Source organism: Papio anubis, chromosome 16 (genome assembly GCF_008728515.1).
Source record: "Papio anubis isolate 15944 chromosome 16, Panubis1.0, whole genome shotgun sequence".
Lineage (NCBI taxonomy): Eukaryota > Metazoa > Chordata > Mammalia > Primates > Cercopithecidae > Papio > Papio anubis.
In genome coordinates, this window is record NC_044991.1 from 74,365,355 (window position 1) to 74,385,114 (window position 19,760).

The 19,760-nt window shown below is 47.8% G+C and overlaps 1 protein-coding gene across 3 annotated transcripts in view; it reads left to right on the plus strand.

Annotated features, from left to right (window-relative positions):
* The window catches only part of EYA2 (EYA transcriptional coactivator and phosphatase 2), a 297,682-nt gene extending 288,885 nt beyond the window's left edge, over positions 1–8,797 (plus strand). For all 3 annotated transcript variants that reach the window (XM_003904648.2, XM_021920974.2, XM_009215985.4), the window contains 3 exons: positions 411–532; positions 3,218–3,318; positions 8,006–8,797. In XM_003904648.2, the coding sequence (XP_003904697.1) occupies positions 411–532; positions 3,218–3,318; positions 8,006–8,086 (304 nt within the window). In that variant the 3' untranslated portion in view covers positions 8,087–8,797. The remainder of the gene's footprint in view (positions 1–410; positions 533–3,217; positions 3,319–8,005) is intronic.
* The last annotated feature ends 10,963 nt before the right edge of the window (positions 8,798–19,760 follow it).

A 19,760-nucleotide genomic window follows, 5' to 3' on the forward strand; every position in this document is an offset into this window, starting at 1 on the left:
TCTCCCAAAAGATGAGAACTGGCATTCAGGCTCCAGCTTACTCCAGTCCTCACCTCTCCCTATTGTCCTACACTTTTTCCATATCTCTCATTTACATTACCTGCAACTATTTAAATGTATGGCCCTTGCAATAAACATTTGCTTTTTATATAAGAAAAGTATTCACCCCATACTACTATTCCCCCCATACTGCATTTCACCATGTCAGGCAGCTTCAGGCTTATAAGAGAGGAACAGCCTGAGAATCCTCGGGCCCTAACATGCCTGAAGATGATTATTTATTTATAGGTTAGGACAGCCACAGCCTCCAAACCTATCGGATTTCCTGCCAACTGCAGGCTCATGCAGCAGGAGGAGGCCTGGCCTTGTGGTCCCTCTGAGTTCTGATCCACAATCTCCTTTGTCCTTAGGCCCAACTGTGTCAATGTGCTGGTCACCACCACTCAACTAATTCCTGCCCTGGCCAAAGTTCTGCTATATGGCCTGGGGTCTGTGTTTCCTATTGAGAACATCTACAGTGCAACCAAGACAGGTAGGGAGAAGCCACACCTCGGGGGTGATACAGGGATGGAGGGTAGGGTTAGCTTTCCATCCTGGGAATGGGATGTTTAAGGAACATGACACTGGGGAAATGGATGGAATTAGCCTATGGCCATGACTCAGATCCCCAAAACAGCCCCCACAGACCACATGCCTTAACTTCTGCTTCTAAAGAAATTGGTTAGGACCACAGTTTTCCAAAGTGTCTGTATGAGTTCAGATACAGGCAAAGCTGCTGTAACAAACACACCCCAAATGCAAGGGCTTGCAAAAGAGTCAAAGCTGTTTTCTCCCTAGTAGAACAGACAGAAGTGAGTGATCCAGGCTGGTGGGGTGACCCTGTCCTCAAAGTATCCAGAAACCCAGGTCTCTCCCGTTTTATTTTTCCACCATTCCTTACGGTTTTATTCTCATGTATGGGGTCAAATCAGAGTCCTAGCCTGTCGTCATTCTAGTGGGTGTGATATTTGAAGGCCAAGCTCAGAAGGCTATGCACATTACGTTCTGCTCACTTCCTGTTAGCCCCAGCTTAGTCATGTGGCCACAGGTAGCTGCCAAGGAAGCTGGGAAATGTAGTCCATAGCTGAGTGACTCGTACTGTCACTCAGTCTGGAATGCAGTGGTGAGATCATAGCTCACTACAGCCTTCAACTCCCAGCCTCAAGCAATCCTCCCACCTTAGCCCCCCAAAGTACTGGGACTACAGGCATGAGCCACCGTGCCAAAATATCTTTAATTAGAAACTTTTTCCATTGTTTTTTCTCTAGAGCAAAAAAAAAATGACTTACAGTACTTTGGCAGCATTTTCTTGAAACAATTTTGGTTTTACTGAAGTTCTAGGGCCAAACATTATGTAAAAGTGCCTTTTGATTTTAAAATTATAGTAATAAGGGCCAAAATGGTTGTTGAATATTTTTCAACAAGATCCTGTCTTTTCATTTTTCCCATTTTTCCTGCATATGTCAAGTACTTTTGCAGGTTTATTTTGAATCTCTTTTTTAAATTTTAATTGTGGTTAAAATTAAATAATATAAAATTTTCACCATCTGAACCCTTTTTCTTTTTTTTAAGATGGAGTGTCTCTCTTGTTGCCCAGGCTGGAGGGCAATGGTGCAATCTCGGCTCACCACAACCTCTGCCTCCTGGGTTCAAGCGGTTCTCCTGCCTCAGCCTCCTGAGTAGCTGGGATTACAGGTGCGCACCACCACACCCAGCTAATTTTGTATTTTTAGTAGAGATGGGATTTCACCATGTTGGCCAAGCTAGTCTCAAACTCCTGACCTCAGGTGATCCATCTGCCTCGGCCTCCCAAAGTGCTGGGATTACAGGCATGAGCCACCGCACCTGGCCATGCACTATACACTTAAAAATGGTTAAGGTGGGCCGGGCACGGTGGCTCATGCCTGTAATCCCAGCACTTTGGGAGGCCAAGACGGGCAGATCACGAGGTCAGGAGATCGAGACCATCCTGGCTAACATGGTGCAACCCTGTCTCTACTAAAAATACAAAACAAAATAATTAGCCAGGCATAGTGGCGGGCACCTGTAGTCCCAGCTACTCGGGAGGCTGAGACAGGAGAACAGCATGAACCCGGGAGGCAGAGCTTGCAGTGAGCCAAGATCACGCCACTGCACTCCAGCCTGGGTAACACAGAGAGACTCTGTCTCAAAAAAAAAAAAAAAAAAAATGGTTAAGATGGCCAGGCGCGATGGCTCACGCCTATAATCCCAGCACTTTGGGAGGCCAAGGCAGGAGGACTGCCTGAGGTCAGGCAGTTCAAGACCAGCCTGACCAACATGGTGAAACCTCATCTCTACTAAAAATAAAAAAATTAGCAGGGCGTGGTGGTGGGTACCTGTAATCCCAGGTACTCGGAAGGCTGAGGCAGGAGAGTCGCTTGAACCCGGGAGGCAGAGGTTGCAGTGAGCCGAGACTGGGCCATTGCACTCCAGCCTGGGCAACAAGAGGGAGACTCCATCTCAAAAATAAAATAAAAATTAAAAAAAGGTTAACCTGGCTGGGTGCGGCGGCTCACGCCTGTAATCCCAGCACTTTGAGAGGCTGAGGCGGGCAGATCACTTGAGGCCAGGAGTTCGAGACCAGCCTGGCTAACATGGTGAAACCCTATCTCTACTAAAAAATACAGAAATTAGCTAGGTGTGATGATGCGTGCCTGTAATCCCAGCTACTCAGGAGGCTGAGGCAGGAGAATCGCTTGAACCCAGGAGGTGGAAGTTGCAGTGAGCTGAGATGGCGCCACTGCACTCCAGCCTGGGTGACAGAGCAAGACAGTGTCTCAAACCAAAACAAAGCAAAGCAAAACAAAAAACAGTCTCCAGCGCAGCGGTATCAAGTGCATTCAGATGGTTGTGCATCCATGGCCACTTCTACATCGGACAGCTGCAGAGACTCTAGAGCCTGCTCTAAGCCCTGCACTGCCTCCTCCTGCTGTGTTGTCCTGGGCAAGCTACTGACCCTCACTGTGTTTCCGGCTGTCATCGTCCTTCACGGGGGGACGACAACAGTGCTGACCTCAGAAGTTTGCTCAAGAACGAAATGATGAATACCGGGCCTTTGGGAGCACAGCTGCAGGCACCGAGCTCTTAATGAGCGGGTATTGGCTGCAATCTGGGTCCTCACAGAGCGTTTTTTTCTTCCCTTCCTGTGTGCTTGCAGGGAAGGAGAGCTGCTTCGAGAGGATAATGCAGAGATTCGGCAGAAAAGCTGTCTACGTGGTGATCGGTGATGGTGTGGAAGAGGAGCAAGGAGCAAAAAAGGTACTTCTTCCGCCTCTCCAACTGCGTTTTCCTGCTCTTATGAGCACCCCTCGTGGCCTTACCAGGGCTCCTTCCAAGATTTCCACCACTCCCTGTGGCTGGCTGGGTCCTCCTTCCCAGGCTCCTTGCTTGCCGGTCCATTCCATTTGCAAATCGCAGAAGCATCCTGAGTAATTTCCTTCTACAAATCCCCCTCTCTGCCTCTGGCTGCCGCCCCTGGTAGCCCTGGATTGTTTCTGGGACAACTGTTCGGGAGCCTAGAGACGTTCCGACGGGGCAGGCTGGTGGGGGGCCAGTGCACATGTGTGTGTTTTATTTAATACTTACTGATCATATGTTCCAGGAACCCTTCCCAGTTAATAAAGACAGCATTAAGCTAATGAAAAAGAAAATCCTGCATTTGTGATCTTGGGCCCATGAGGAGAGGGCGGGGGGTTCTGGTGGCTACATCTCTGTTCTTGGAAAAGAAACAGCTGCCAAAGTCCTGGGTCTGGACCTGTCAACAGTGCCCCAGAGAGGCTGCCACCCCCCACCCGGAGGCCTGGGAAGTGGATTGTTAATGTCAGAGAGCTTAATTAGGGGGACCTGGTTTCCCCCATGTCTGCCTGGCAGCAAATCCCAAGGAAATGCAAAAATGTTTAGGGTCTCAGCAGATGAAACCCAGAAGAAGAGGGAAGCCCTGGGGTCCTGGGAGAGGGCCTCGGGAGAGAGGGGCTTAGAAGGCTTTGCAGGCACTGTTCCCTCCACCTGGAAAGCTCCTCCGCTTTCCTGGAAGATACAGTCTCTATTGTCAGCCGCCATGAGCCCCGCTGAGAAATGAGCTCTTTCTGAGAGAGAAGGGGAGAGGGATCTTGAGGGCAGCTGCCAGGGTCAGTCACACTGGTGTGTGGCCAGGCTGTGGGCTGGCATCTGGAGGTGCTGGCCTTAACCCCATGCCCTTCACCACCATAACTTTATTGCTAACATCACCATTGTGTTCAGTCCTCCAAAAACTCCTACAAAGTGGGTATCGTTGCATCCCTTTTTTTTTTTTTTCTTTTTTTTTTTTTTTTTAGAGATAGTGTCTCACTCTGGCACCTAGGCTGGAGTGCAGTGGCACAATCTCAGCTTACTGCAGCCTCTACCTACGGGACTCAAGCGATCCTCCCACCTCCGCCTCTAAGTAGCTGGGATTACGGACAGGCACCACCATACCTGGCTAATTTTTTTTTTTTTTTTTTTTTTTTTTTTTGGTAGAGATGGGGTTTTGCCATGTTGCCTGGGCTGGCCTCAAACTCCTGGACTCAAACAATCTGTCCACCTCGGCCTTCCAGAAAGCTAGGATTATAGGCGTGTGCCCGGCCACACCCCATTTTATAGATGACAGAGTTTGACACTCAGAGAGGTTAATTAATTTGCCTAAGGTCACACATCTGGCACATGCAAACCAGCCTGTGTCATGTTCCAAATGCCTGGCAGGGAGGAGACGGACTTACAGTTTCAAACACAGTTGGTTTTCACCCCTGAGCTAGTCAGACAAGAGTAGAGTCCGCCAAAGAAGACTAGGTGCACACCCGCCACACACAGAGCTCTCGTGAAAGTCCCAGTGTCTGAGGCAGAAGCCCTAGAACGTTAGTGAGAAACGCTGTCCACCAGCCACTCTCTCAGCCTGACACGTGGAAGTCATTAGCCCAGGCCACTGGATACCTGAGCAGTGTGAAATATGGCTGCAGGACCAGAGGCTTCGCCTGTTTCTGCTGACAGTGTTGTTAATATCTCCATTTTAGTGGGTCACTTGTCTCCGCCTCTCCACGAGTGATGAATCCACTGGCATGTGGAGTCTTTAAGCCTGGGGTAAAGGCAGCTGGAACATTCTCTTTCTTCCACCTTTGCTCATTCTCTCCCAGAAAAATGAATCACACTTTTTTTTTTTTTTTTTTTTTTTGAGACAGAGTCTCGCTCTGTCGCCCAGGCTGGAGTGCAGTAGCGTGATCTCGGCACACTGCAACCTCTGCCTCCCGGGTTCAAGCGATTCGCGTGCCTCAGCCTCCTAAGTAACTGGGATTATAGGCATGAGCCACCACATCTGGCTAATTTTTTGTAATTTTAGTGAAGACGGGGTTTTGCCATGTTGGCCAGGCTGGTCTCAAACTCCTGACCTCAGGTGTTCCGCCCACCTCAGCCTCCCAAAGTACTGGGATTACAGGTGTGAGCCACCACACCCAGCCAAAATTACACTCTTTAAATAGGGCAGGATTGGCCAGGTGACAACCAGATCTATCTTTGTAAAGAAAGGAAGGCTTGGCCAGGATGAGGGCAGGGTGGGAATGCTAGGGCAGTGAGAAGGTGCTGAAGAGATGAGAGCTGCTCCCATAGGAGATGGTTTTCTGCTTCCCTTGAGTTGGGAATTATTTAGAAACTACAGAACAAAGAGAAAAGGATACATTCAGAGCACTTTGCTTGAGAAACTTACCTTTTTAAACCCTCCCTCTCTTCCTCTTTTCATTCCTTCTACGAATATTTCTTGAGCACCTACTATGTGCCAAGAGCCATGCAGTGCAGCAATGAGCATTGCATTCCAAGCTTAACCTTCCTGCGGCCTTTGCACTTGCTGTGTCTTCTACCTGCCCCCACGTTCCCCCGCATCTTTGCCAGGGCCTGCTTAAATGACACTGCCTGGAGAGGCCTTTCCTGACCTAGCTCTCAAAAGTAGACCGACATCGCTGCTTTCTACCCTATCTCTCGTTCTGTTTCCTTCACAGCACTTACCAGGAGATGAACTTATCTTGTTTCTTATCTGTGGGTTTATCTGAGTCTCCAGTGAATGCCCCATAAGTGTTTGTGACCTGTGAGAACACCCCACTGGGGTCTGCCCCTTGCACCTTTATATATCTTCCTTTGCTCGCCCAGGGATGCTCAACCTGGGATGCCCTTCCCTTCAGTGGCCTGCTGACTACGAAGCACTCATTCTTTTTTTATTTTTTATTTTTTTGAGTTGAAGTTTCACTCTTGTTGCCCAGGATGGAGTGCAATGGCGCGATCTCAGCTCACTGCAACCTCCGCCTCCGGGGTTCAAGCTATTCTCCTGCCCCAGCCTCCCACGTAGCTGGGATTACAAGTGCCCACCACCACACCCAGCTAATTTTTGGTATTTTTAGTAGAGACAGGTTTCACCATGTTGGCCAGGCTGGTCTCAAACTCCTGACCTCAGGTGATCCACCCACCTTGGCCTCCCAAAGTCCTGGGATTACAGGTGTGAGTCAGCGCGACTGGCTTCCTCCTTCATTCTTCAAGGTCTGGGTCTCATGCGCCTCTTCTCCCCTGAGACATCCCCACCCCATTCACTTCTACCAAAAAAGAGACTGCTTCCTCTGGCTGGCTCCCATGACATTTTATTTACACCTGCCTTAATGATTTCTTTACATTCTTCCTAAGGTAGTCTTATCCTTTAAACTACTGAGAAACTCCAGCATTCTTTCCTCCATATACATGCATATATATATATATATATATATATATATACACACACACAATTTGTCCTGCATCCTTCCTTTTTCCTATTTATCTAGATATATCCCTGGCTACCCAGGAGGCTGAGTCAGGAAGATCAGCTGAGCCCAAAAGCTCAAGGCTGCAGTGAGCCATGATCTGCATTGCAGCGTGGACAACAAACCGAGACTCCATCTCTAAAATTTAAAAAAAATTAATGAAACGAAATTCAGCTGGGCACGATGGCTCATGCCTGTAATCCCAACACTTTGGGAGGCTGAGGTGGGTGGATCGCTTGAGCCCAGTAGTTTGAGACCAGCCTGGGCACCATGGTGAAACCCTATCTCTACAAAAAATACAAAAATCAGCCAGATGTGGTGGCATGCATCTGTAGTCCCAGCTACCTGGGAGGCTGAGGTAGGAGGATCACTTGAGCCTGGGAGGTTGAGGCTACAGTGAGCAGAGATCATGTCACTGCACTCTAGCCTGGGCAACAGAGGGATACCCTGTCTCAAAAAAAAGAAAAAAACAAAAAAAACTCCACATCCTGACAATAACTTGAAGCAAGTACCACCTGCTGCAAAGAAAAGGAAAAGGTAAAAACAAAAGCTATGAAGAAAACAGATTAGTGTCATCCTGACCTGGCTATAGCTACAGGAGCCTGCTCAAGACCCTCCAAGACCAGCTCTGTTCACAGTGGAGATTGACAAATGTTGGGGAGGGGTTCCAGCACCGAGCTGTGACTTTCTTCTTGAAGTAACAGGATTCAGAGCACTGCAGCCTCCAATTCCTGGCCTCAAGCAATCCTCCCGCCTCAGCCTCCCAAAGTGCTGGGATTACAAGCATGGGCCACAGTGCCCAGGCAAGAACAGATTTTTAAAAAAGAATCGCTTTCCCACTGTACAATTTAACACCATGTCAGTGTACCGCCTAAGACCATGATAGTACCAACGGAGGCAAGAGGGTCCAACAGTGAACACGCTGGGCAGTGCTGGATGAGCCCGTCAGAGCAGGCCCTGAGTGAATAGAAATGGTCGACCATACTGGTGGGTACTGGCTGGATGTGGGTCTGCCAGCAACGTCAAGTGCCTCATAGTTTGGGAAGTCCCCACGTGCTAGACTTAACTGGGTTGACTTCTCACATGCCGTCTAACCATGGGCGTGGGATCCAGGGACGGGGGCAGGGGCGTAACCTTGTGGCTGCTGTTCTGTGTTTCAGCACAATATGCCTTTCTGGCGGATATCCTGCCACGCGGACCTGGAGGCACTGAGGCACGCCCTGGAGCTGGAGTATTTATAGCAGGATCAGCAGCATCTCCACCTACCATCTCACCCTCAGACCCCCTCGCCTTCCCCACCTCCCCACCGAGAACTCCAGAGACCCAGATGCTGGACACCAGGCAGGGGCCCCACAGCCAAGACGTTGTGTCCGGTGACCATCTCAGAAGCCGTCCATCAGTCCAAATGAGGGTTCCGAGAAGCAAAGTACCCAACTTTGGCTTCGGAGTATTTGACTTTGGGGCAAAGGGCTGGCTCGGAGTCTAGACTCTTCTGTAAGACTCACAGAACAAAAGCAAGGAATTGACGACTTGGGGGAGGCCTGGTGATGAGGAGGGGGCGGGTTTGTCTTGTCTTCTTTTTAATTTATGGACTAGTCTCATTACTCCGGAATTATGCTCTTGTACCTGTGTGGCTGGGTTTCTTAGTCATTGGTTTGGTTTGGTTTTTTGAACTGGCATGTGGGGTGGTTCACAGTTCTAATGTAAGCACTCTCTTCTCCAAGTTGTGCTTTGTGGGGACAATCATTCTTTGAACATTAGAGAGGGAGGCAGTTTGAGCTGCTGAAAAGACTGTTGCTTAGTTTTGTTTTTAAAGACCCTACTTGACGTCATGTGGACAGTGCACGTGCCTTACGCTGCGTCTTGTTTTCTAGGAAGAGGGGGATGCTGGGAAGGAATGGGTGCTTTGTGATGGATAAAAGGCATTAAATAAACCACGTTTACATTTTGAAGTGGGGGTAGGATGTGGTTACTTTATTACCACTCGAGGCTTCCAAATGTGTTGGCCTTTTTAAGGACTTTATCAGTTGCAAAGAATAAAATCCAACTCACACTGGCTTAAGCCAAGAAAAGTGGAGTAGGGGGAGGGAGGATGGAGAAGAGGGAGAAAAAAAAGGGAGGGAGGGAAGGAGGGAGGGAGGGGAAGAAGGACAAAGGGACAAGTGTCTCCAGGAACTTTAGGTGGTATCTGTCTAGATCCAAGTGATCAAGTGAATTTCTCTCATGTGGCCTGAATTCTCAGGCAGGCTCTTCCCTGTCTGGCAAAGATGGCTCTAAGAGTCCTTCAGCAGAACCACACAGACAGACAGAGACCACCTTCTTCACAGTGGTGCAGCGAAAGCCTCAGGATTGTAGCTCATTGGCCAAATCTGAGGCTTAGGCAGCTCATGGAGCTGGATTTAGGGTTGGATTCTGTCACGAACAGCAAGTTGAAGAAGCTGATCCTCCAAGGGAAAGAAAATCAGTGAGCTGTTATTAAAAGAATTGGGGGAATTGAGGGTCGGACTGGAAAATGCAACTGACTCCCATTCCAGTGGTAGGACTTCATTTTCCAGTGGATGGGATATGAGTGAAGGATCCAGTGTAAGGGGCAAGGAGGGACATCTGGAGAAGTTCTGAAGACATCTGGAGCACTGCCACTACCCAGAGTAGACCAGGCAGGACCTGGGTCTATCTAATTGGATGCTAAGCAGGAATATAGGCTCCTTCCTTATTAATGTTAGTAAAATCTGGCTTATCAGTCAGCTGACCCATGTCATTGGAGATGGAGATCTTAACCACCGGAGTCTCAGAGCTAGAATCTCTGATGGTTAGAAAACTATCATCGGCCAGGCATGGTGGCTCATGACTGTAATCCCAACACTTTGGGAGGCCAAGACATGTGGGTCGCTTGAGCCCGGGAGTTTGAGACCAACCTGAGCAAGATGGTGAAACCCCATCTTTACAAAGAATACAAAAATTAGCCAGGCATACGTATAGCATGCACCTGTAGTCCCAACTACTCAGGAGGCAGAGGTGGGAAGAGCTCTTGAGCCCAGGAGGTTGAGGCTGCAGTGAGCCATGATCACACTGCTGCACTCCAGCCTGAGTGACAGAGCAAGACCCTGTCTCAAAAAAAAAAAAAAAAAAAAAAAATCCATTACCAAGGGTCAGATAGACTCCCTTACTAGACTCTGAGCTTCTCAGGGGGTAGGTACTGTTGGTTTCATCTCTGTAGCCACAGAATCAAGCACAGAGCCTGACACAAAGTAGAATCCCATTATAGATGGGATAGAATGAAGGATGGAAATATAAATGGAACCACAGCCAGATGGATGATAATATGGGTGAATGGCCATTAGGACAAATGGATAAAATGGAGGGTTAAATAGTTGAGTACGTGGGTAGATGAATGGTTGGTTAGGTGATTGATTAGATGATTAATTGGAAGGTGGGTGGGTAACTGGGTGACTGAAAGATGAATAGATGAATGAATGGATACCTACTTGGGATGACTAGATGGATAGTTGGATAAATCATGGATGTATGGATGAACAGATAGATTATTGGATAGATGACCGGATCAATAACCAAATAGTTGTGTGGTGAGATGAATGAATAGATGGTGGTTTGGATGAGTGAATGGGTGGGTGGTTTTGAGGAAATATGAATAGATGGTTAGGTGTGTTAGTGGATAATGAGTAGGTTGTTTGGATGGGTAGATGGATGGAATGATTGATAGTTGGTGGTTGATAGTAATATTACGATGGGTATGTGGATGAGAGGACAGTTTAATAGGCAGGTGGATGGAAAGTTAAATGGAAATGAAGTGTGATGGTTAGATGGATAGAGAGTGGAATGGAGGTGAAGAATCTTTAATGTTGCCTAAAATACCTGAGTCAACCTCACTGTTATCTGCCAGCTTAGGTTTCTTCTAGAATGAGTGGTGGAGCTTTACTGGATAAGCTGACTTCTAGCTGGAGTGGATAAAGAGACTGGAGTAGAGCCACCCAGTCACCAACCATCCACTGGGAGTCAGTGATGTGAATACTCTTGAATCCCCCCGACTCCCCATTGTTTAGCACCCTTGCACACAGGAATCCACTTATAATCATGATCTACCCGTCTCTCCCTTCCTGCTACCATCAAAACCTGCTGTCGGAGAAAATTCTGTTTAGGGTCCAATAAAGGGTAAATTACTTATTAAGAAAATTTTTTCTTTTAGTAGGATTTCATTTGAAACACAAGTAGAATTTCAGCCGTGCACACAGGAGGTTTTGGGTGAAACAGATCTTCCCCCTTGATCCTGAAATTAAACTACTTAAGTGATCAACTACTTTTTTGTTGTGATGAGTAAATGTCAAAGACTAGTGCTGACAAAAGCTAACAGTCCACAGTCTTTAAGGTAAGTGTTTTAACTTGAATTCCTTCTGGATGACTCAGAGTTTCTGGGGAGTAAGGATAGTGTTTTTCTCATCTCTGTATGCTCATTGCCCATCACAGAGCCTGGCACAGATATGGCACTTAATGAATGTTGGATGGCTGAATGGATGGGTGAATGAGTAGATAAATGGTGGGTGGATGGATGGATGGATGGATGGATGGATGGATGAGTGGATGGTGGATGGATGGAGGGATGGATACATGGATGAATGGATAGGTGAATGAGTGGATGGATGGATGGATGGATGGCAGGTGGACAGATGGGTGGTTAGGTGGATAGATGGATAGATGGATGACTGGGATTTCATGGTCCCAAGCTTCTTGACTTCACTGTTTCCCCAGCAGTATGTTGCTGCTCTCCAGAACATTCTTAGAAGTAGAGTAACTGGACTATTCAGGACTCACATACAAAAACTCTTGGCCTCTCAGAAGTCCAACCTTGACTCCAGAACTTCCTGAGCAGCCCAGCAGAAGGATAGAGACCCACAGAAGTGCCCAGGTTGGCCTCAAGGATGAAAGAATTTGCATATCCAAGGGATTTAGAAGTCAGAGAGATACCATTTGGATTTTTTCCATTGCAAATGACAGAAACATTATCAAAATGGCTTAAACAAAACAGAATTCATCTGCTCACTTGACTAAAAGATTCAAGAATGTGTGACCTCAGACCCCTTCAAATGCAGAACTCAAGACCCATCTTTAAAATTCAATTTACTTCTCTGCATCCCTGTTATTTGGCTTCATTTGTAGGCAACATCCACATTCTTAGAGTGGAAGCTGTGGAGGGCATAATCCAACAAAGATTTTCATGAGGAAAGCATTGCTTAATTTTTAAAAGATAACTGCCTAGGGCCGGGCACGGTGGCTCAAGCCTGTAATCCCAACACTTTGGGAGGCCGAGACGGGTGGATCACGAGGTCAGGAGATCGAGACAATCCTGGCTAACATGGTGAAACCCCGTCTCTACTAAAAAATACAAAAAACTAGCCAGGCAAGGTGGTGGGTGCCTGTAGTCCCAGCTACTCGGGAGGCTGAGGCAGGAGAATGGCGTGAACCTGGGAGGCGGAGCTTGCAGTGAGCTGAGATCCGGCCACTGCACTCCAGCCTGGGTGACAGAGCAAGACTCCGTCTCAAAAAAAAAAAAGATAACTGCCTAGGACAGATAATCAGGTTAAATGTATTATGTGAGTTAATAAATGTCCTTATTGTTTAAATATTTTGAGTTGTTTCTTCCTGAGTTACTTGCAGCCAAAAGCACTCCAACTTATATAGCACATAATAAATAGCATTACTAGTGGTTTTTTTTTTCTTTTTTGGGGATGGGGGACAGAGTCTTGCTCTGTGGCCCAGGCTGGAGTGCAGTGGTGCGATCTCGGCTCACTGCAAGCTCTGCCTCCTGGGTTCATGCCATTCTTCTGCCTCAGCCTCTTGAGTAGCTGGAACTACAGGCGCACGCCACCACACCCAGCTAATTTTTTGTATTTTTTAGTAGAGACGGGGTTTCACTATGTTAGCCAGGATGGTCTCCTGACCTTGTGATGCACCCTCCTTGGCCTCCCAAAGTGCTGGGATTACAGGCGTGAGCCACCGTGCCTGGCCAGCATTACTAGTTTTTTCATATCACACGGGCTCCGATTTCTACTCAGGAAATCAGTCATTCATATTGCCAACAATTGGAGCAGGGCATTTCTTCATCAGATATTTATTGAGCATCCAAAATGCATTAGGCAGTGTCCCAGGCACTACAGACTAAATCTGAATAAGATTTGAGTCTTTCCCAAAAAAAAATTGATCTATTTGACCACCTGAAAAAAAACATAAGCAGAGACAAAGGAACATTGAAATTCAGATCACAGATAAGAGCAAGAGTTAGTCCCCTAATCTCCCTCATACATAAAGAGCTCTTAGAAATCAATAGCAGGTCAACAACCAAATTTAAAATGATCAAAGGCTATGAACAGACTTTTTTTTTTTTTTTTTTTTGAGACAGAGTCTTGCTCTGTCACCCAGGCTGGAGTGCAATGGCATGATCTTGGCTCACTACAGTCTTTGCCTCCCGGGTTCAAGTGATTCTCCTGCCTCAACCTCCCGAGTAGCTGGGATTATAGGCACGTGCCACCATGCCCAGCTAATTTTGTATTTTTAGTAGAGACAGAGTTTCACCGTGTTAGCCAGGCTGGTCTCAAACTTCCAACCTCAGGTGATCTGCCTGCCTCGGCCTTCCAAAGTGCTAGGATTACAGGCATGAGCCATAGCACCTGGCCAACATTTTATATTTTTTAAAATGCAACTAGTTCTTGTTTTTTGGTGGTGGTGGTTTTTGGTGTTTGGTTTTTTGGTTTTGTTTTGTTTGGTGAGGGTGGAGGATGTTGTGTGTGTGCATTTTCTGGTTTTGATTGTTTTTTTAGACAGGATCTCACTCTGTTACCCAGGCTGGAATGCAGTGACAGAATCACAGCTCACCGTAACCTCAAACTCCTCAGCTTAAGCAGTCTCCCCATCTTAGCTTCCCGAGTAGCTGGGATTACAGACATGAGCCACCACACCCAGCTAATTTGGTTTTAAAGCTTATAAAAAGATGCTCAGGCCAGACATGATGGCTCACACCTGTAATCCCAGACCTTTGGGGGGCCAAGGCGGGAGGATGGCTTGAGGCCAGGAGTTCCATACCAGCCTGCAATATAGTGAGACCCCCATCTCTACAAAAAACAAAAATAAAAAAATTAGCCAGGCCTGGTGGTGCACGCCTGCAGTACACGCTACTCGGGAGGCTGAGGCAGGAGGCTCACTTAAGCCCAGGAGTTCAGGCTGCAGTGATTTATGATTATGCCACTGCACTCCAGCCTGGATGACAGAGTGAGACCCTGTCTCAAAAAAAAAAAAAAAAAAAAAAACTCCGGTGCAGTGGCTTATACCTATAATCCCAACACATTGGGAGCCTGAGGCAGAAGGATCACTTGAGTTCAGGAGTTCAAGATCAGCCTGGGCAACGTAGTGAGACCCTGTCTCCACAAATAATTTTAAAAATTAGCCAGGTGTGATGGCATGCACCTATAGCCCAAGCTACCAGGGAGGCTAAGGTGGCAGAATTGCTTGAGCCCAGGAGGTCAAGGCTGCAGTGAGCCGTGATCATGCCACTGCACACCAGCCTGGGTGATAGAGAGAGACCCTGACTCAAAAAAGAAAAGAAAAAAGTTCAACCTCATAACAAGAGAAATGCAAATACATTCATTGTCCACATTAGTTGAACAAAAATCTGAGAGTTTCATGACTCACGGTACTGGTGAAGCTCATGTATTGAAAACGGTGAATGGATTACCTATAAGAGCACCTTATTTTAAAATTTTTTAAATTTTTTATTTTTGTAGAAACAGGGTCTCACTATGTTGCCCAGGCTGGTCTCAAACTCCTGGCCTCAAGCGATCTTCCCGCCTCAGCCACCCAAAGTGCTGGGATTACAGGCATGTGCCATCTCGCCTGGCCCTATAGGAGCATCTTAAAGGTCAGATGTCAGCTTCGGAGGCTTTTCTGTCAATAACCTGTGGCCCTACGGAGCTTGTTTCCAGCCTTGGTTGCCCCCAGATGGCATCACTAGCCCTTTCTCTGTGTGCCCCACAGCATTGGGTAAAGGCTGTGGCCATGTGGGATGTAGCAAGAAAGGCCCCCCTCTCAGCCCCCATTGCCCAGCACAAGGTGGTCTCAGTGGTCTGAGAGCCAGGGACCCCTGGGAAAATCCTGTTAAGTTTCAAAGTGGCTGGAATACATCCACTCATCCATGCTCCTACAGCTCACCCATTCGCAATTTTCACTGTGATGAAGGCACTCTCCCATCTGTCACTCATCTGTCTGATTTCATCAGCCTCCTGTAAGCAGCTGTATTCCTTAATTTCTTTTGAGACCAAGTCTCACTCTGTTGCCGAGTCTGGAGTACAGTGGCATGATCTCAGCCCACTACAACCTCTGCCTCCCAGGTTCAAGTGATTCTCATGCCTCAGCCTCCCAAGTAACTGGGAGTACAGGTGTGAGCCACCACACCCGGCTAATTTTCATATTTTTAGTAGAGATGGGATTTCACCATGTTGGCCAGGGTAGTCTCGAACTCCTGACCTCAGGTGATCCACCCGCCCCAGCTTCCCAAAGTGCTGGGATTACAGGTGTGAGCCATTGCACCCGGCCCCTTAATTTCTTTTATATCCTTTTAAAGTTTCTTTATGCAAATATGATCATGTATTTCTTATGTCTTCTTCATTGTTACACAAAGGGTGGCATGTGCCATTGGCTTTTTTTCACTTAGCGATGTGTTTTGGAAATAGATCCGTGTTATGCACAGGTCTATTATTTACCAGGTGCTCATTTCAGCTTCTGGATGCAGAGGTGAAAATGAGCAGATGAGGCCCAAACCGTCACAGAGCGCAGGGAACTGGACAGAAAGCAGCCCCATTGACACTGGGAGGCAGCCTTTGCCAGGAGTCAGTCGGTCCCACAAGAAGAAAGGTTTTCGCCAGCCAGGAACAGGGAACCAGCACACACACCCCAGGCACGGCTTCGTTCAGGCTTGAGCCACAATCTGTGTCCGCTTCCAAGATCTGCCTTGAGGTCAGCAGGAGAGGAGGGGTCGTGGGAGCCTCCACAGGGAGGGGGAGGTGGATCTTGGAAGCCTAAGTTAGCCAACTTCAAAAAGACCCGTTGAAAGAGGTTCCAAGAACAACTTCTTGACAGAGATGGCGGCATCTCTCCAGGGAACACTCAGGGGCCATATGGGGTCTCGCTGCTTGTCCAGGAGGTAAAATATTGAGGATCTTTCTTCTAGCTGAGATTTTAACTTCTAGGGCACACAGCATGATACTGTTAGCTCAAAGACGGAGGCCGCTTTCTTCCCCAGTGCAGTCACTCCAGACAGTGCTGGAGTCCGGAAGCAAAGATTGGGCGAATGCAGCATAGGCTCCCCGGAACAGCATGGGGGTTGCTGTGGACTCGCTGGTCACCTCTAAGGAGATGACATTTGAGCTCAGACCAATACGACAAGAAAGGTCAGGGACAGCATTCCAGGGAGAGGTGCAGGAAATCCACTGTTCCAGGCAGGACACAGGAAAGAAAGGAAGCCGGTGTGGCTGGATGCCAAGGCCAAGGTCGGAGGGGGCGAGCATGATAGAGCGCAGGGGCAAGGCCGAGCCAGATCTGGTGGGACCCTATTCATTTTGGATTTTAAATTGTATTCTAACTCCAGTGAAAAGACATCTGAAGGTTTTAAGCAGGGTGCTTGAAACCAATCAGGTTTTAAACAGGAGGGTGCTGTGATGTGATTGATAGTCTCAAAATCACCCTGGCTGCTGTGGAAAGAATGGTTAGAAGGGGCAGGATGAAACGTCTGGGCAAGGGATTCCTTCATACATTTTAAATGGTTTGGTTTTTTTAAAATTTTACAATTAATATAAAGTTTATTGCACAAATCTCAGGCATTTTTACGTATGATTATGCTGGGATAATCACAGCACCCAGATCAAGATGGAAAACGTTTCCAGGCGAAAGGCTGGCTCCCTCGCACCCCTGCCCAGTCCATGTCCGCGTTCCATGACTGTTCTGGTTCCTGTCGCTAATATAGTTTGGCCTGATCTAGAACTTCATATAAATGGACTCAGAGCGTAATATTTGGTGCCTGGCTTCTTTGACTCAGAATGTTTTTGTGATGTACTCCTGTTGTTGCATTCTGGGAAGAGGAGAATTCGCGTTAAAAAACGCTGGACCATTTTTCCCTAATATTTTGAGCCCCATGATGCAAGCTCGGCGCCCGAGAAGCTGTGCTCATCTGCAACCACCAGAGGGCAGTGCGGCTCCACAGCTGGCCCAGCCGCCCGCAGGTGCCACCTGAAGTGGGACCAGGAAGGAGGAATAACGCAGGCCTTCCGAGAAAGGATTCCGAAGGCCTCTGCTTTGGGCTGCGCCGGGCTACGGGGATTGCTCTGATGATACTGCAGCACCGTCGACGATACGTTAGACCCAGGAGGTCATGGTAAGGTGACCTTCTACAGTGACCACAGTCTATGCAGGAGGTAGATGGACACTGTAGTGGCCTCGAGAGTGGCCCAGCCACCTACAAGGCTGGGAAACGCTATTCCTGCACTCTGCCCAGCTTTAGACATGGACCGCGCCAGTGTTTAATAATATAATTGTAATAATGGTTTAAATTGTCCAGGAGAAATGTTAGGTTGGAAGGTTTGTTGGTTGGTTGGTTTGAGATAGGGTCCCAATTTGTTGCCCAGGCTGGAATCAAGTGGTGCGATCACAGCAGCCTCAACCTCCCAGACTCAAGTGATCCTCCTACCTCAGCCTCCTGAGTAGCTGGGACTACAGCCGTGCACCACCACACCTGGCTGATTTTTTGTATTTTTTGTGGAGATTTTGCCATGTTGACCAGGCTGGTCTCAAACTCCTGGGCTCAAGCAATCCACCCACCTCAGCCTCCCAGAGTGCTGGGATTACAGGTGTGAGTCACTGAGTCCAGCCGAATTTATTTTTATATCCAGAAGTTCATTTGAGAATGATGATAATCCGGCTCTGGCCAAATGCTGATTTTAAAATTCGACCATTTGGCCGTGTGCAGTGGCTTACGTCTATAATTCCCAGCATTTTGGGAGGCCGAGGCGGGAGGATCGCTTGAGCCCCAAAAGTTTGAGGCTGCAGTCATGATCACACCACTTCACTCCAGCCTGGGTGACAGAGAAAAGCAAGATCATGTATCAAAAATCTCAAAAAAAGGCCGAGCCAGGTGGATCACTTGAGGTCATGAGTTCAAGACCAGCCTGGCCAACATGGTGAAACCCCGTCTCTATTAAAAATACAAAAAAATTAGCTGGTCATGGTGGTGTGTGCCTGTAATCCCAGCTACTCAGGAGGCTGAGGCACAAGAATCACCTGAACCCAAGAGGCAGAGATTACAGTGAGCCGAGATCACGCCACTACACTGCAGCCTGGGTGACAGAGTGAGACTCCATCTCAAAAGAAAAAAAAAATCTCAGCCGGGCGCGGTGGCTCAAGCCTGTAATCCCAGCACTTTGGGAGGCCAAGACGGGTGGATCACGAGGTCAGGAGATCGAGACCATCCTAGCTAACACGGTGAAACCCCGTCTCTACTAAAAAAAATACAAAAAAACTAGCCTGGCGAGGTGGCGGGCACCTGTAGTCCCAGCTACTCGGGAGGCTGAGGCAGGAGAATGGCATAAACCTGGGAGACGGAGCTTGCAGTGAGCTGAGATCCGGCCACTGTACTCCAGCCTGAGTGACAGAGCGAGACTCCGTCTTAAAAAAAAAAAAAAAAAAAAAAAATCTCAAAAACGAAAAAAAACTCAACCATTAAGTATTTGGTATTTGTTTGGGGTTTTGGTTTTGGTTTTGGTTTTGGTTTGAGACAGTCTCGCTGCTCTGTTGCCCAGGCTGGAGCGCAGTGACATGATCTCGTCTCACTGTAGTCTCCGCCTCCCGGATTCAAGCGATTCTTGTGCCTCAGCCTCCTGAGTAGCTGGGACTACAGGCGCGTGCCACCACACCTCGCTAATATTTGTATTTTTAGTAAAGATGAGGTTTCGCCATGTTGGCCAGGCTGGTCTTGAACTCCTGGCCTCAAGTGATCCTCCCACCTCAGCCTCCCAAAATTCTGGGGTTACAGGCATGAGTCACAGCACCCAGCCAAGTATTTGGTGTTTGGTAAACTCCAGCTCTAGGTGATGGGGGAGCCTCTTTGCCCTTGATCCCCTACCCCACTCCGTGGGAATCTGGGCCCACAGAAACCTACCCACCTCTGGGGTAGGTCTCAGCCCCTGAAGTCTACTGGCCCCCTTGTGGGGTAATAAGAAATGCGTAGTACATATTACATCAAGACCCGGTACAGCACATGCATACATGTGTGTATAAATAGGAGTGTATGTATATCATGTATGTGTGCATAACTAAGTTCCACAAAGCAATGCTTCCCAAACGACTGTGACACATCCTGTAATTTTTCCATCCTGCTCTGTTTTTCAGTAATGCAGGTTCCAATCTGCAAAATCAATTTCACAACCCATGGATTGGAAAACACTGGTTTAGAACAAGGATTGGCAAATAAGCTCATCCACGTGATTGTTTACATAAGCCCCATTTAACAGAGGGTGAAACTGAGACTGAGGAGGTGTCGTGGCTTGCCCGTGGTTCACAGCTGGAGGCGGGCAGAGCTGAAACTCCGATCCTGCACTCTCTGACTCAGGTTGCAAACTCTGGTCCCCAGATACATTTTATTACTCTTCACATGATTTTTTTTTTCAAACTTTGACCTGATTCTATAAAACTTGGGTGATTTCACTCGAAATGTAAATTTTCAACTTCTCTAAAATCCAAGTGGATCCCTGGCCTGCATTTGCACATAAGCAGCTAAAGCCATCCCATGGCTGCCCCTGCGAGCTGACTCGGGGGCTCTCCAGGTTGACCCGTTCGCCACAGTCCTCACCATGCTGTGTTTTC